Source organism: Scomber scombrus, chromosome 18, assembly GCF_963691925.1.
Source record: "Scomber scombrus chromosome 18, fScoSco1.1, whole genome shotgun sequence".
NCBI lineage: Eukaryota > Metazoa > Chordata > Actinopteri > Scombriformes > Scombridae > Scomber > Scomber scombrus.
In genome coordinates, this window is record NC_084987.1 from 23,322,554 (window position 1) to 23,340,866 (window position 18,313).

General features: G+C 38.8%; 2 protein-coding genes across 2 annotated transcripts in view; one reads left to right on the forward strand and one right to left on the reverse strand.

Moving 5' to 3' along the window:
- The window catches only part of LOC134000105 (phosphoribosyl pyrophosphate synthase-associated protein 2-like), a 9,667-nt gene extending 4,828 nt beyond the window's left edge, over positions 1 to 4,839 (forward strand). Inside the window, 9 exon segments of the mRNA XM_062439417.1 lie at positions 540 to 606; positions 703 to 875; positions 1,053 to 1,168; positions 1,569 to 1,624; positions 2,152 to 2,300; positions 2,443 to 2,466; positions 2,469 to 2,512; positions 2,843 to 2,989; positions 3,084 to 4,839. Of these exon segments, the coding sequence (XP_062295401.1) occupies positions 540 to 606; positions 703 to 875; positions 1,053 to 1,168; positions 1,569 to 1,624; positions 2,152 to 2,300; positions 2,443 to 2,466; positions 2,469 to 2,512; positions 2,843 to 2,989; positions 3,084 to 3,242 (935 nt within the window). The 3' untranslated portion in view covers positions 3,243 to 4,839.
- A 958-nt stretch (positions 4,840 to 5,797) lies between these two features.
- The window catches only part of LOC133999658 (neurabin-2-like), a 37,503-nt gene continuing 24,987 nt past the window's right edge, over positions 5,798 to 18,313 (reverse strand). Inside the window, exons 8-15 of the mRNA XM_062438915.1 lie at positions 17,799 to 17,903; positions 17,359 to 17,494; positions 14,190 to 14,330; positions 13,652 to 13,705; positions 13,328 to 13,459; positions 13,054 to 13,151; positions 12,873 to 12,969; positions 5,798 to 11,699 (exon numbers count right to left, since the gene is read on the reverse strand). Of these exons, the coding sequence (XP_062294899.1) occupies positions 11,646 to 11,699; positions 12,873 to 12,969; positions 13,054 to 13,151; positions 13,328 to 13,459; positions 13,652 to 13,705; positions 14,190 to 14,330; positions 17,359 to 17,494; positions 17,799 to 17,903 (817 nt within the window). The 3' untranslated portion in view covers positions 5,798 to 11,645. The remainder of the gene's footprint in view (positions 11,700 to 12,872; positions 12,970 to 13,053; positions 13,152 to 13,327; positions 13,460 to 13,651; positions 13,706 to 14,189; positions 14,331 to 17,358; positions 17,495 to 17,798; positions 17,904 to 18,313) is intronic.

Here is an 18,313-nt window from a genome sequence, read left to right on the forward strand (position 1 = left end):
TGAATGTGTTTTTCTTACATTTCAAACAGCCTGGACACAGCTGCTTTATCACACTGTTTTGACGCAGTTGAGACAAAATAAAGCAAAGTATTCAGCATGTTTCAACTACAGGCAGGTCTACTGTAAGAAATGGAAAACTGTGTGGGAGGTAGAAAGGCTTTAAAAAAACCCATAATATGCTTTTGGTAAAAAAATGAAATGAAATGATGTAAAACCACTCTGGTGCTTTTTAAATCTCCTGTGCTGCACTCAGTATTGGTTTTATAACAGTTTAGCAGCAGCATTCAGTGACTTTGTGTCTCTATCCTACATTTGGCTGCAGCGATGAAGCATTTTGTTTTCTAATCTCTGGTACACGGGGAGGCAGTTTTTTTTGGAATGCTCGTATGTACAGTTTGACACAGCGGGGTCAGGATGTTTTGTGTCAGAGGCACAAAGAGCTCACATGGGCCACCGATGAAGCCAACGGGCCTCTCGGGCTCTGTTGTTGTTGTCCTCTCTGCTACCCCCCGTTCTCACCGTCCCATTTGTCACCATAGAAACGCGGGTGCAGATCCAGGAGTCGGTACGAGGCAAAGATGTCTTCGTGATTCAGACGGTGTCGAAGTAAGAACAAACGCAATAATAACTAAAGATAAATAAATCAATAAATCTTACATCTCATTCACCTCACATGTTTTTCACTGTCTTCTTCTTTCTCAGGGATGTGAACACGACCATAATGGAGATGCTGATCATGGTGTACGCGTGCAGGACGTCCTGCGCCAGAAGCATCACGGGCGTCCTCCCCTACTTCCCCTACAGCAAGCAGTGTAAGATGAGGAAGAGGGGCTCCATTGTCACCAAGCTCATCGCCTCCATGATGTGTAAAGCTGGTGAGTGGGAGAGGGAAATGCTCTAACTGGCATAATATTTGTTTTTATGTTATGGTTTATGATTGTTTGACATACATAGAAAGTGAATAGAAAAAGTACAACAGTATATTTACAAGGCTAACCTCAAAGTGTGAGTCCATCACTGTCATAACTGCAACAATGAATGCCGTTGTGCAGGTCTGACCCACCTGATCACCATGGACCTCCATCAGAAAGAGATTCAAGGCTTCTTCAACATCCCAGTGGATAACCTGAGAGCCTCGCCCTTCCTGCTACAGTATATACAGGAAGAGGTGAAAGCACACACACTAAATGATTTGCATCATACTTTTGTTTGTTTTAACTTTTAACCTCAAAACACCTGAGGGCCCAATAGGTAAAACTACCTTTGTCCCCACTCTCTGTGCTACTACACATTTATCTCAGTGTACATGAAGCCCCACCCCCCCTTAGTTACTGTTGCTATGCCTGTCAAGCTTTCTACTTTCATGCTTTCTAATTTTTACTTCCATGAGTTGGTTGAAAATGCTCCAGATGACTTTTTAACCAGCTGACAAGCATCCTGTAAAAGAGTCTTAAAGTTGCTAACTCATGACTGGATAATCATTATTTGTGGGAGGGGTTATGTGAATGGTCAGTTGCAAATCTGAAACTTAATTTGTATCTTTTTTTTTCTATTTTGTGAACCTTCAGATACCCGACTACAGAAATGCTGTGATTGTGGCCAAATCTCCATCTTCTGCCAAAAGGTCGGCTCTCTCTCTCTCTCACTCTCTCTCCTCATCTTCAACTGTGCTGAGCTGTAAAACTGTGACTGATAAGTGTAAAACTGACGCGTTTAATCATGAACCATAAACAGTTTCCCTGTCATCTCTCCTTGCTGTAGTTTCTGTTGGAAGTCAAGGTCCAAACTTACATTGATTAAGCAGCATGAACTTTCAGTTTTGATACTAAAACGGAGTCAGAACTTTCATACTGATACTGTGACTGTTAAATATAAAAGACACTTTTTAAAAACATATTTAAACATATATTTGAACAACAGGCAACCTTTTTTTAGTTTTTAATGTACTACCTTTAGACCTTTTTAGTAGTTTAACAGTCGTATCATTATTATCTCTCTCTCTGTGTGTGTGTGTGTGTGTGTGTGTGTGTGTGTGTGTGTGTGTGTGTGTGTGTGTGTGTGTGTGTGGTGTGTGTGTGTGTGTGTGTGTGTGTGTGTGTGTGTGTGTGTGTGTGTGTGTGTGTGTGTGTTTGTGTGTGTGTGTGTGTGTAGGGCTCAGTCATTTGCTGAGCGGCTGCGTCTGGGTTTAGCAGTGATCCACGGCGAAGCTCAGGACGCAGAGTCGGACCAAGTAGACGGCCGACACTCCCCACCCACCGTCAAGACCACTGGAGCCATTCACCCCAGCATGGAGATACCATGTAATGCACACACACACTCTCTAAGCAACCTACATGCATGTAACAGAATATGCTGTGTACGAGTAGATCTACCACTGTACATTAATGCATGCAGCAAATCTCACACACGCTCTCTCTTCTGTGTCCTTTTTTTTTTCTCCAGTGTTGATCCCTAAAGAGAAGCCTCCATCACTGTGGTAGGAGATGTAGGAGGACGCATCGCCATCATTGTGGTGAGAGGAGATACACATGCACATTTTATTTTCACACATTATTCTGGCTTTTTAAGGAGTAACAATAGATTAATTTATACTTTTAGATTCTTCTAGCGTGTTTATATTAATACAGGTGATTTCTTTCCCCAACAGTCCACAAATTTTAAGCAAAAAACACTCTCTTGCTGCATCAAAATAGCTTGTATGCATTTCCTTTACATATGGAAGTTTGGTTAAATCTGTGGCACCCCCTAAGCCAAAACTGAGCTTAACCCTTCAACACACAACTCTAACATTCAGAGTTGAGTTTCGAAAAGCTGAGTTTAAATGGGTCCGTTTGTCCCACAGGATGACATCATCGATGACGTAGACAGCTTCGTGGCAGCAGCTGAGACGCTTAAGGAACGAGGGGCCTACAAGATCTTCGTCATGGCAACGCACGGCATCCTCTCATCTGACGCCCCCAGACTTCTAGAAGAGTCTGCAATCGATGAGGTGAAGGCACACTGTGAAATATGTCATGTTTAGACTGTGTGATGTGCCTTTTTTCCTCACCTCCTCTTCACACTTCCTCTCTTATCTTCTCCAGGTGGTGGTGACTAACACAATTCCCCACGAGCTGCAGAAGCTCCAGTGTCCAAAGATCAAGACGGTCGACATCAGCATGATCCTGTCGGAGGCCATCCGCCGCATCCACAACGGAGAGTCCATGTCCTATCTTTTCCGCAACATAGGAGTGGATGACTGAAAGAGCTGTACCACACATATACCACACACACAAATCTGCCTTCTCAGACCTCTACAGAAGCACTGTACACTGATATTGATACACATACACACACACATATCCACGTCCTACTTGTGTTACAACAGATATAAATGCTAACCCTTTGCTTTGAGTGCAGCTTAACATAGAAGATGACTGATTATACACACACACACACACAGATCTATGTCCTTAATGGATGTTACTCACTCCTCCCAGACTAAAAAGCTGATAGCTGCCCTTTTCTCAAACAGCATACAACTCAGCTTTTTTATTCTCATCTCTTTGAGTACCTTCTTTAGTTAGGAATCCATTGTCTACATGTATTTCCGGTTACATTTCTATAGAAATTAATGTTGACGTGTGTGTGTGTGTGTGTTAGAACATATTTGTTAGCATTGAATGTTTATTTCTGATACCATTAGTAAAAGAGATTGTACCGTAAGAGTGCCAGTGCCTTCTACAGGACATGCTCCCAACACACAGGCCTTCACCACTCCAATACACAACAGTGTCTCAGCTAATATAAACTCTGTCACAATGGCCCTTGTAATTAATTCAGGAACTTGCAGGTTTCCAGCTAATTAACTATAAAGCTGAGTATCAGAGTACATGTTGTAATTTCAACCTTCTGTCTGTTTTTGTTTTGTTCATGTGATGTCTGAATGTCGTACTAATATAATTAGTTTAGCATCCTACCAGCTAGCCATATGTCTGTGTTTGGTTGCCATAGCACTTAGATGCTGATCTGGTGTCAAATCTACTTATTGCTAAAAGCATAACTGGAATTAAAACACAAAATATTTTGTCAGTCCGGTCAATTTGATGTTTGTTTTTTTTCTAACATTTTATGGCGGTTGCACTTGTGAAATATGTATTCATGAGTCATCCATTTAACACTGTGTGCCATTCATTTCAAACGCATCCACATATTTGACAATCAGTCATGATTGGTCCACAAATGAGCAGCTGGAGCGGCTTCAGATTGATGAAGATTGGAAGTTAGTATGTATATCCTTGGTCTAAAAATACCACTGCAGTTTTACCCTCTGGTTAGGAGTGCAAAATTGTTGTTAATAATTTGGAAATGGGTAAATTAATCCTTAAATCATTTGGAAAGTAGCGGGTGAATTTTGCTGTACCACATTAGCCAAATTTCGAAAAACTGAAGGAAGAAACTGACGCTGAAAAAGTAAATGGAAACGTTTTTCTGACAAACAAAACTTGACTGAAGCAGGTCTTTGGCACTTTACCAGATGTGTTCCAAAAATGTTTTGTATTTATTTTCAGCACTTAATATGAATAAATATGACCCATGCTATGAAATTAAAGACTGCCTTGTGTTGTGGTGTTTTGTAGCTTCATAATTAGGTTATATAAAGCTGCTATTGTAAATGATCAGTCTGTTACTATCAAAGGATGTTTCTCACAATTGTTTCTGTTAATAAAGTTAATTAATAACCATATACTTTGTCCAACATGTGACAGGCTAGAACTATGCTCTCATTTTCACCTTTCCATCCTGCTGTTTATGACATATCACCATGAGCCCAATAACATGGCTGTACATTCTGAAAAGATCCAGTTCAAAAATAAAGCTTCATCCCAAACAACCACAATTTTTTTTTTTAATAAATACAAATTTTCTATCTTTCTTCCTACCTTTCAATCAGGCTCTATGCTGCACTCGGAACAGCTGTCCGAGTTGTCAAACTCTGCCCCCTGCTGACTGAATGACAAAACTGCACAGATGATGTGTGTCATTCAATAGTAAGAGCTAGATGCAACTAAGTCAAGACACATCCCCTCCAGATGTGTATTTTCATACTTATTTGGTGTTGAATCATCAAGATCCAAACACTTTAGTCACAGTTTAAATATTAGGACAGTAGGTACATTATTTTCATTTTGCATAATACATCTACAAGTCATTGGGAACAATGAATGTCTGTACAAAAATTTTGCATCAATCCATCTCGTAGGTTTTGAGATATTTTGCAGGAACTTTGACCTGCTGGTGGCGCTAGAGGGAAAGTGAAAGAATCACCAAAGTTGTAGGCTTCATCCTCTGAGGACTATGAATGCCTACAAAATGTTATGGCAATCTTAACAGTTGTAAACTTTGACTTGCTGGTGGCATTACACGAAACATTGAGGGATCATCAGGGATTCATCCCTTGGAAACCAAGAATATTAGCAATCAACATTTTATGGCAATCCATCCAATAATTGTTGAGATATTTTGGTATGCTAGATGTTAGGATAAGGAACTAGGTCTACCTCCTCCAAGGGTAAAGGGTTGTTGGTGGGCAACAGAGAGGGAACATGTAGCTGTCATCCAGTGGATCCTGGATACATACATCTTCCTTGAAGGCAGCAGGTTGTGGTCACTAGACCAAACATCTTCTGCATCCAGTCGTTTCTAAATATTAGGACAGGTAGCTGGGGAAGTGTAGGAACAATGTACATACATACAAACATTTGCAAAGGCACACACAGTGAACAGTAAAATCAATTCCCCCCTCTTCTTTCTTGTTCAACATATTTTGTTTATTTATTAATGCTGACAGACAGGTATTGGAACAGACAAACAAGGTGGCATCAACTGAAGAACAGAACCAGTCAGAGAAGGAAATCGGTTTCAGACCTCCCGAAACACACTGGGAGGTCTGCTCGATGCACAGTCAGATTGTCCTGCTCACACTGATGGTACCGCTCCATCAAAGCTGGTCCATAGCCATTCATCCAGCATACCACATGACACCGCTCTCTCATTTCATCAGTGTATTTGAAGAAGTCAAGCCAAGGATTAATATTATTATTATAAAAAACTAACAATTTCTCCAAAATGCCATGAAATTTGGGTACTGGATCATGATATAACAATGGAAAATTCCAACACAGACACATTTTAAAAACTACCGAATTTTTTCCTGTAGTGCTTTTCCTTGCATTTTTAAACCTTTTCCCATTGTTCTTCTTTAATGAAATGAAATGCTGCATTACGTGAGCACAAACCAATACTTTTGTTGTGTTTAAAGACTAGTCACCAATGGTTACGGGACAGACAATGCCAATTGTCCAGTTAGGTCAAAGGGAATATATGACCTTTTCGCTGCAAGCTTGGTTTTAGACTCCTGGTCCAACTCGTGTAAGGTGGGTGTACTATCCCCTCTCAACTACCATTATCCTTAACCCTTAAGCAAGGCACTAAACCCACTCACCTGCTCCGGCAAAGCTGCTCAGTGGCCACCAGCGGGAAAATAGTGGCCCAATATGTAATGCAGGGGAAAAAGCTGAGTTTAATAAATATTTAAAATATGAGGAGTAACACTGGGAAAGTGTCATGGAAAAAGGCATCAGTCCATCTACAATCTGTGACAGTTAAATGCTAAAATGCTACAATCTATCAGGTTCCCAACATGGCAGCTTGTCTGTAATCAATGGCAAAAACTCTTTAAACACTTGTAATGGTGCAGACATGAGCGATGGGCAGACATGATGGTTGACAACTGTGACAGTCAGCTAAAGCTAGCAGACATCCGAAGGCTTCGTAAAGGCAAAAGCAGCATGTTAACTCATAAGTACAAGTCATAACAAGGCAAAGTGGTCACTCGGTGTTTAGATCTTAAACCCTAACGTGACCAGAACTTGATTTGGTGATAAACCAGCGATTTGTACAGCTCACATTGGTTTGACATAGAGATGAAACCGTAATAAAAATACTAAAGACATAAAAGAAAAATACTCAAGTGAGTTGCTTATGGCTGATATTATTTTCTCTAAAAATGCTTTCCATCTTGAGGACCCTTGTTCCCATCCAATAAGATTACATTATAAACATACTATATATTTTGAACAAATACTTGGTTTTAAAAGTTTTCTGCCAAATTAAAATATTACATTAAAATATTAACCTCGTTCTTAAAGTTCAGAGTCGCTCCCCACTGTCCAATTTAAACATATCATATCTGTATCTCAGTCTACCCTTCAAACAGTTGCTGTGTTTGTGACTACAGTAAATACTTCTCCAACTGTTCTTTATCCCATTCATCATTTAAAGCCTTGAATCTCTTTGAATACATATCTAATACATACTGCCTGTAGGTCAGGTCATGGTCTTGAGCTGGTACGGATTCAGATTGTTCGGTGTATGAAGTAAACTGTCTTTAGGAAACGCAAGAGCAAATATCTAATTTAATAAAGGTAATAAAGCCTAATAAAGACAGGTCAACATGTTCAGGTACTGTAACACATTGAACCAGGATCAGCTGCTGGGGGTCATGATTCTACCTAGCGATTTGTAAGCTTGAAAGTGCAACACTTGATTATAATTTTGATGAAAAGCAGAACTGCTTCACATATTTGTGATTTGTGAAAAGTATTGTGTGTTTGCAGGATGATTTTAAAACAAAACACTGTCAATATTAATGTTAACAAGACTACAGCCACGCTAGCAGCTCTGAGAGGCTGTACTTTGATACAGCAGTTCTTTGAGCTAAATGCTAACATCAGTATGCCAACATGCTGATGTTCAGCAGGTTTAAAGTTGACCTTGTTCACCGTGCAAGTTTACTCGTCTATGCTGGTTTTTCCAGCAGGGTAGTATGTTAGCATGCTAGCATGAACTAAAAAACCCTACATACAAATTACAGCTAAGGTTGTTTGCTTACAAACCACAATATTGGACAAATCTAAATTTGCACCTGATGATGGCTCTAGATGAGAGGTTAAGAGGATCACTAAAGCCTTTATGATACACCATCTAGGGACCATGAATGTCTGTACAAAATGTTGTTGCAATCCATCCAATAGTGTTGAGATATTTCAGTTTGGACCAATGCTGTGGACCAAGACAGACCAATGCCACTACCATGGCTAACATATAACACATTGTCTTATGCGCAGCAAAACATGATTTTTGTTTATGTTAAAACTCATTCATTCAACACAGACCTTTTAACTTGAAGACCACAAAGCGCCAGGTGGGAGGAAGTAGATTTTGGCCATTCTGAGCTTCTCTATGACTCAATTAATGCAATCTAATCAGAGCTTGCCAGCAAGCTGTAATATCTCTATAAACGCATACATGAACTCACAATTATCACCAAGGTGAATGACAACACTTGAGCAGCAAAATTACATTTGCCTATTCAATACTTTGTAAGTTAATTGTGTGTTAACGCTGTCTTACTGAGCACCATTTTGCCATCCACATGCAAAAACTAACCTCATATTTGAAACATCAAACTGCCATCATCATCACTGAATTACAACTGTATTGTATAAACATGGAGACTACTGTAACCACAGTGTCACAGGTTCAGTCCTAACAGCCAATTTGTCAATTCCCTTTTCCCATGTGTTTAAGAGTCCTTGAGCAAAATGCTAGCAAAAATCCACTGTGTGCTTTATCACTAACATTTCCACTGACAACTTATTTTTTTATTAACCAACAGGAAAACTCTTAAGGACAATCTAACAAGTGGCTTATCTTCCTATTTCTGGTAGAATACATTTTCATGATCTGGAAAGAGAAAAATCCAAAAGCACTTATTATTTGACTAAAAAAGGCTTGCAACTTTATCTAACCAAAGAAGCCGCCTCATCATTGTTTGAAAGACATTTTAAAAATTAACAATTTCTTTGTTGGCTGAACCTGATGCACCTCTAGTGGTTCTTGGGATCCACAAACCTGTCTGACTTTTAATGACCACAGCAACACTTTTGTATTCAACCCACATTTTGACTGTCAGGCATGAATCACTAACTTTCTTTTCTAAAGTCATAATACTGGCACTGGGACCTTCTAATCTTCTTCTACTAAGAGATGTGGAGTGTGTTTACATGCACACAGTTTTCTGAATAACACTGTAGCTCATAGACATGGTACGGTCTAGTTACGCAAACATTTCTTAAGAGGCAAAATCATCCTGCTACGTTAGCATAAAAAGGCTATACTAGCTAGCTAGAAAAGACAAATACTGATTGAAGTATTGATAAAAACATTCATAAAAATTATTCTTTGTTAAAATAGAATTGGCAACATCTTGTTCTTTCATTCATACCAACTGCATTTCATTCTTTTAGAAGTAAGCATGCTAAATTAGTATACATGTATGAGTACAGGTAAGAAAGACGGGTTGAAGTCAATATGGAAGTAAAGAAAGGCCAAAATAATTTAAATTTTATGAGCAATGGAACCACATGTTGAAATGTAATCATTAATTAACACTTAAACTAAATAGTTTTAGTTAGTTTTATAATTAATTACTACTGAATGTATAACTTTGAAATATTTTTACCTTAAAATCTGTCTGACTTTTTGTGGTTTCAATTCACCTCTCCTACCTGCAGCAGGTACTTTCAATTTAAACAATGTTATAAACTTGATTTCAAGTTGTTTTTTCTTAAAGATACACAAATAATGATATGTCCAATTTTTAAAAGTTGTTCAAAGTCTGATATAAAAATTAAAATGTCTAAATGAATTGATCAGACCTCTAAATTTGGCTTTCAAAGATTTCATTCACTTGATTCAGTGGTATTTAAATTTCAACAATGAGTATTAAAGAGTGGTTAAATTGATTTCCAACTTACTTTTAGGTTGTTCATACTTTTTAAATTATTATTATGATCTTTCTTTACATCCACAGGCCAATATTAGCTGGTAAATAACAGAAAATTGAGGTACAGAAATGCCGAAGATATTTTTTAGGTCATTTAGAAACATTGTTGCCATTAAATCATTTGTCCAGCAGAGAGCACTGGTCAAAAATCTTTAAATTTAAATGTATTTCAGAAATGATTTATGTTAATAAGTTATGTATTTGTAAATATATTGTGAGCAGATTTTTAAAACTCTCTAATATGTATATCAGCCTCAAAAATCCAATATTGTTAGCCAATTTTTTGTTCTGTAGCTCCACTCGCTAATGTTTTCCTTGACCAATGAGATTATTTCTTAAGTAGCTCTGCCTCCAAGAAATGATTGAACAACTGACACTACAAAGTGCACCTTAGGAGATCCTGTAGTACATATCACAGCTGGAATTAACTGACTGCACTCAGCCCAGTGAGTACAAGTGGAAGCTGTGGAATATAGTTATATTCAAGCTAGTATATTCAGTTTTTTGTGATTCTGGATGAGATCCGATTTCTATAATGTTTCTCTGCACCAATTTAGGAATATAGTACATGACCATCCTGAATAACAGGATATTGGTGTGCATGTCAACACACAGATAGTACAACACCAACAAATATACACAATTAGAAGCTCTATAAGCACATATTAGACTATTAACACCCTGTTTGCCATTGATGTTGATAGAAAAAGAGATGAAACAGACCAATCTGGACAAGTGAACCCCTCCATTCTCCACAGTAAGACGACGCCATTTACTCATTGCACTGCCTTACTCTCAGCCACCTGACCCATTCAATTGCTTAAGCCACTGAAATACTTTTAAATAGACGTATAGAATATATACAAACAATATGCCATCACGGTTCAAACCCCAAATGCACATTTCTGCCCGATTCCTTCCATTGCTCACAGAGAAGTTAGGCTAGAAAAGAAACCAAAGATTGGGTATTATTTCACAGTTTTTGTCACTAATCAGAAATCTTGTTTGATAGTTTTTATTACGTAACTATCAGGGAGGCCCTTTTTCTTTCCAAAGCAAGTTACTATCGAGTCTCCATTTCGAAATTTGTGTCGAGTCTTGAAATAAAATGAGGTGGCCACTTCTCCTTGTAGATCTGTCCTCTCCATAAGGATCCAGTTCCATAAAAGAGATGGAGAGATCAACCACCTTGTTAAAAAGTAGTATAACGACAATCAAATAACCTCTGTCCATTCTTGTTACTCGTTTTTTCTCTGCATTTATGCCCTTTGTCACTCTATAAAGCACTTTGTGATGAGCCTGTTCGTTAAAAGCGCTTTTTTTAAAATAAATTTGAATTGATAATAGATTCCCGGTAAGATACAGTTGATGAGGAGAGGACAAGCAATCATCCATAAATAAATTACAGGATCTTCAATGTGGTTTTTCTGTGTTGGTTGCCAAGCCGGTTGCCAGGAAGACACACTAGGAGGATTCTGGGTATTACAGAGGGTGCATTCTGGGATTGGTTATTGGACTGACGGAGCTCTAAGCGGCTGGCAGATGTCAGATGAGAGGTTGCTTCTTTCCGTTTTGTATGTCACACTCCTCTTCTTCTCTTTTATCATTGTCATCCTTGTTATTCTCCCCCCCCCCCCCGGCCGCTACCCGTCCGTGCAGTAAATGGGTTGATTGGAGTAAAATACAGCCCCGGTCAGAATGAAGGCAGAGCTCCACCTCTTCCAGTCACAGACAGGAGGTAGGAAGTAGCAGCAGTCTAGGAGGGTTTGGGGGTTTTCAGGGCATCCACTTTGGTCTCCAAGTCTGTAATCTGTGGAAACAACACAGTGGTGGATAACTAAATACATTTTACTATACAAAACAAGTATGCAAATACTATGTTATGCTCTAATCTACCCAATCTAATCACAATTTGTGCCATTTTATTGTTCTCAAAATATAAGAACCATCTTTTCTTTTCTTTTGACTTTTTAAAACAAACTTAGGACTGTATTTTTATAATACAATATAATACAGGGGGACATTTTTCACAGAATATTAGGACCACAATTAAAAAAAATTAAAAAAAATCTTAATTTCTTGTTTCCATTGTCATATCCCACTAGGAACATAATTCTTGTTTCCATTGTCATATCCCACTAGGAACATATTTCTTGTTTCCATTGTCATATCCCACTAGGAACTTATTTCTTGTTTCCATTGTCATATCCCACTAAGAGCAGATTTCTTGTTTCCGTTGTCATATCCCACTAAGAGCAGATTTTTTGTTTCCGTTGTCATATCCCACTAAGAGCAGATTTCTTGTTTCCGTTGTCATATCCCACTAAGAGCAGATTTCTTGTTTCCGTTGTCAAATCCCACTAGGAACATATTTCTGGTTACCCCCAAAAGGGGTCACAATATCAATAATAAACCTTATTTATACAGCATCTTTCAAGAAAGTTATGTGGGGAAATTGCATTGCATATCAAAGCAAGATAACTATATTAGAAGAAACATTTTTTTAAATGGGGTGCTGCTCATAAAAGTAAAGTTAATAAACAGTTAATTGAAAAAAGTTAAAAGTAAATTACATTTTTTTTTTTTTTTAAGTTATTGAAAAGTTAATTAAAAAAGTCTCAGATCATCAGACAGGAAGTCTCAGAGCTAAGGGACCTGTATACAGTCACCTTTTTTCAGTCTTGAGGCCAGGAACTGGTTCATGATAATCATAATAATGTAATAATAAAAAACAATGCAATAATTCAGCAGTACAGCGAGAAACAACCCCATGAGGTGCTTTAAACCTGATTATTTCTCTATTCACACATGGGCCCAATCGAACATTACACAGACTTAATACGAAGGAGCTGGTATGATGAAGTCCGTTTAATGTCTGGTCCAAATGATGCAGACATTTGCATTCTCATATACAGCTCCGTTTTCTGCTTGAAGAGCTGACACTGCACTCTTTACTTGAGCATGGTAATGTATTTTTCTTTACCTTTTCCTGCAGGTTGTCCGTCTCCTCTTTGTGTGTTGCCTCGCTCTCCTCTTGTGCTCGACGCTGAGCTGTCTCCTTCTTTAGGTACTCGATTTCCCTGCAACACACACAGACACATATACATTAAAACTGTGTATTTACTCCTTCCTTTGAACCTTGATTTCGTCCCTGCTTTTCTTACTTTTGCTGGTATTCTTTAATCAGTCTCTTGGCTTTGCAGTATTTCCTCTCTAGGGTTTGGTACTGAGCCTGGGTTTCTTTCAGGTGTTCATCCACGGCCTGAAAACACACACAAACACACAGACACACACAGAGTCAATAAATGAAAAGTACTAGTTTTGGTAGTTGTTTAAGCTATCAAATAATGAGAAAAGAATACTCCATCCATTCCTCCATTCATGTCTGATTGTTGCGTCCTTGCCTATAACGTTGCTTATTCTCTAAATCAATATTACCTTACATAGGGACTGTGCCTCCATCCAGTATCCCTCCAGTTTCTCCATCCTCTCTTTACTGTCCCGGATGTTTTGCTCCAACTGAGCACGCTCCATCCGCCAACGCAACTTATCCTGCTCCGCATGAGCCAACTGGAGGTGAGGGGGGCATTGTGGGAGAGAGGGGGTGGTACGTGGGAAGTACAGCCAGCATTAAGTCATTGTTCAGAAAGCAAAATAACTGATACTATCCCGGTGTACATTTTCCTCTGCAGTATAACCTGGATACTGTAATGTGTTTAATATCTGCGTGTTAAGAAGTGACTGAAAGTAACGTGGTCTCACCTTCCTCTTTAGCAGCTGGATCTCCGCCTGGGTCACTGCATGTTTAATCTGGAGCTACAGGAAGACAGAGAGTATAGAAATAAAATATAGTTTTAAATACTGCGTTATTTTACAGATTAAAGATCATGGGGAAGTCTGGCTTTTGTATATATAACGTAGTAGCGTAGTATATAACGCTAGGCAAAAGGTGGAAGCTAACGTAACAACATTATGTTTTCTGCTGGTTTACTGTGATTTACTCTAGAGACAAAAACATAAAAGACTGACAAAATTGAAAATATCTTGACATAATTTCAGATTATAGATGGTGGAGAAGTCTGTCTTTTGTGTGTTTTGGTTTAAGTATATAATGATAGGCAGGAGGTCGAAGCTAACGTAACCACTATACGTGTTTTGCTGATATACGGTTATTTCCTTTAGAGACAAAACACAAATAACGGATAAAACTGAAAATATTCTCACATAATTTTACAAATCTCTATTTACTCCATATCAAGATGCATGAGCAATGGGTACATAGATTCATTTAAGGATTTACCTCCTTGAATTTATGGGTCAGCTTCTCAGGGTCCAGCTCCACAGGGGACATGTCCTGGTTCTCCGCCAGGTCGAAAACCTCAATGGAGTTTGGAAACACAGGACTCATTTCCTCCTCCTCGTCTGTTGCATATTCACCTGTCTGCAGGTTAACGGAAAGGAGTGGAATAAAAAGAACAGTTAATAATTGAAAAACATGACACATATTGTATTTGTCTGTTGGGGGAATGGAGGCGAGTTTAAGGAATAGTTAAACACATTGGAAAATACGCTAATTCGCTTTCTTGCTGAGAATAAGATGTTCAGATTGACACCACTTTCATATCTGTAAGCTAAATATGAAGCTGCCACCAGCAGCCTGTTAGCTTAGCTTAGCACACATACTGAAAACGGGGAAGCAGCTAGGCTGACTCTGTCCAAAGATAACAACATCTGCCTAGCAACGCCTCTAAAACTAACTACAACACATTACATCTTGTTTATTTTATCTATACAAAAACATGACTGTAAAAACGCTATGGTGTAGTTTTAGGGGGAAGGGTGCACTGTTTTGTGAGCTTTACAGTTGCTGCTAGGTGGATTTCATTACTTTAAGACAGAGCCAGGCTAAGCTAAACTAACCAGCTGCTAGCCAGCTAGCTGTTTCCCCCTGTTTCCAGTCAAAATTGACCAAACTTTCCTTTAAATTGTTACTTGCAGATCAGATTGATACCAAACAAATCACAGACTCCCAGTTCCAGTCCTTTCTCTCCTTGATAAGTTGCTGTATAATTTCATTTGGAGGAGTATGTCATATAAAATGGTATAAATGGCAGCTAGCCGGGAGCAGACCACATGCTGTAAGTATGAAATTACAAATTAAGTGAAAGAAACAAGCTCTTGCTGGCAGTCTGACAGTCCAGGCTCAACCCTCTGAAACTGAATGCAGCCACTGCCTGTAACTGTCTTCCACTAAAAGGATTAACCCAATCAATAAAGTCTGCTAATCATTTGTCTTCTTATACATTACAAAGGGAAATTAGCTTCACATTAACGCAGGTCTGCAATGTCTTTTCAGGTTTACAGCAACTATCAAAAATGCATTAACTAAAATGTAGCAGTGCACTTTATATATCTCTATGATGTAATGATCACAATGTATCTTCAGCTCTGGTTACATTTTCTACTCTCAAACTGAGACAAGCACACTTTCTGGCATTTATTATTAGGCTACATCAAACCAGAGCAGTGCTGCTGTCTGCCTTAATATCCTGAACGTTTGGCTCTTCTGATTTGCCACAGAAATATTACGAGTTCAGGAAATGTCCGCCTGATGTTTGATGATGTCATCAGAGTTATATCAGGGGTTATATAAGCCTGGATTTGAAAACTACACATTTTAATAGAAAATCTGTATTTGAAAGTAGGGCCTGGTGTTTGAAAGAGGTTGGTATTTACCAGGCAAGGTGGCTTAACAAAAAACTATTATTGACTATAAGTATTGAGTTGCATTATGGGAATTGTAGGGTTCATTGCAACCCATACTAGGACCTAAATTATATGTCAGCCTCTTCTGCACCATTGTTGACCGTTCTTTTCTTATTGTGTGTCCCCTCAAATCGAAAATCAATTGCTCACTTTTATTCACTGAATTCACCAATTTCATCATCTGCTTAAATTGAGATTCTTGTGCTTGATAATATTATATAGTTTGGGGAATTCTTATCATGAAATCTTGTGGAAATTCTGCAGCAAAGCTCACGAAGTGTGTGTTATATGTTGAATTATCTAGATACACTGGTGATGAAAATCCTCATTTGAATGAGTGATGAGCAGGGCTGTAGTCAGGAACTACTGAGGTCACAAGTCTAAGTTCCCTGGCAGAACCACAAACCAAACTCTATGGTATTTTCTGCATATTTAAGAAGAAAATTAATCTTTACCTGTTTGATCAGATTTTCTGTCAATTTTATCTCACCACATTTTGGTCTTGTGCCAGAATTGTAATTCTGCTGAAAAATTACTTTGATTGGAATTTAAAATATTCAGATTACTGCCTAAAACTGTCACATTTGGTCTGAAAATGATTAGAATCAGCCTTAAAAAACACAACATGTGGAAGCATGTGTTTTATCTGTAGATTATAAACTACTCCTTATGTCTTTATAAACCAGTACATTTCCAGATATATTACTGAGGACATGATCTTTGTGTCTTAAATGGTAGCTACAGCACTGGTGATGAGGAATGATGGCAACCAGTTTAATCACCTATTGATCCCAGCGTTCCCTGGAGTAATTACATACATTTTAAATGGTTAATTGTAATTTGCTTTTATTGACACAACATACTAGCAATTTAAATAATGGTTGCCGTTGTGGTACCAAACTATCCGTTACCCTCTCTGACCACAAGGTGGAGAAGGTGGGCTGAGTGTGAAACTATAGGCCACGTGGTGGCACACAGACCGACATTTTGTCACACACACACACACACACACACACACACACACACACACACACACACACACACACACACACACACACACACACACACACACACACACACACAATGTCACCCTCCTCTCTCCTACTTCTCTCTTAATCTGCTCATCTCGCTCTTGTTGACTCTCTCTCTAAATCCTCCCTCTTTTGATTTTCTGCAGCTGACAAAAGCTCCCAGCCTTTGTGCAGTGCTGCATGTTTGTGGAACAGCAAAATAAGCTGAAGATGTTCTGGGGGTGATAAATACAGCATTAAAAAAACAGCTTTATTATCACCATAATCCTTTAGGGCTATTGTGTACCATCAATGTACATCCACTAAAAGTCCTTGTTTTTGCCACAGACAGGCGCAGACTCAGGTTCACTTATAATAATAACCTGAGCCTGACAGTGGCAAAAATAAGCAATTTTAGTTGACGTATATTGATGGTGCATAATTGCCCCGAAGGACTAAATTGCAGCCTATTTCACGTCTGCAAACTGAATCAATCTCACTCAATACTCCACCAATTTCAAAGACTGTTATCCCCATAAGTCACTTAGACAAGAAAAGAAGGAAAAATAAGGTCCAGACTAAAATATACTGGAGTTACCCTTTAAGGTGCAAAAGTGAAAGATGGACACCTCCAGTCACTCTGCCATTCTTGTGTATGTTTGTGCGTACTGTATAGTTAAGTCTTGTACGTACCTCTTCATCATCATCCATGTACTGCTTGTATCTCTGCTCCATCATCTCTCTCTGCCATCTCTCCTGTTCCAGAGTCTGCTGGATCAGCTGAGCCACTTCGCTCTGCTCCCCCGGTTTCTCCCGGCCAATCACAAACCTGGAAACACATTCAACAGTCACCAATAATAAATCTGAAAATAGTCAAATCCAGACACACAGCAACTGCAAACCTCAAGACATGCACTCACACACACACAAATTGAAAACATGAAAGGATTCAAAATGCACCTCACGCAAACCAGGAAAAAAAAAACCACACCAACTGCAAGCCTGAAAACATAAAATGCACCCAACACAAACCTGACAATTTCAGCACATACCAACTAAAACCCTGAAAAATATGCAGTTTATTACAAATCTGCAACAGAGAGAGAGTGAGAGTGTGTGTGTGTGTAACAGACCTGACGGTGCCTGTGGTGTTGCGGAGGACAGAGGCAGCAAAGCTCTGAGTGACGCCAACCAGGCTGGTCCCATCAACTTCCACTATCAGATCATTCACCTGGATCCTGTACACATACACACACAGAGAATATGTGTGAAAATAAGACAAACAGGAATGTATGACAAAGACAGAAATAAAGCATCACACAGGCACATACATTTAGAGACATACTTGCCCAGAAATATAATATACAGTTCAACATTTTATATGGGTCATTTATTTGCTTTCTTTCATGGCAAACAACAGTGTATCCCACTGCCCAGCACTTAATGTCCAAAAATCTCTGACTGTAGTAAGAGTTGCCAGACATGGTGACTGGTTACGGTTTTGGTACAGGTACAAGCATAACAGAAAAGAGCCCAGCAACCTCACTGTGATGTTATGACTTCAGGAAGCTGTGCACACTGCACCTGGGTGTTGTTGTGCAGAATAATAACTTTGCACTGGAACTGCACTTTTTTCATTTTCATGTAT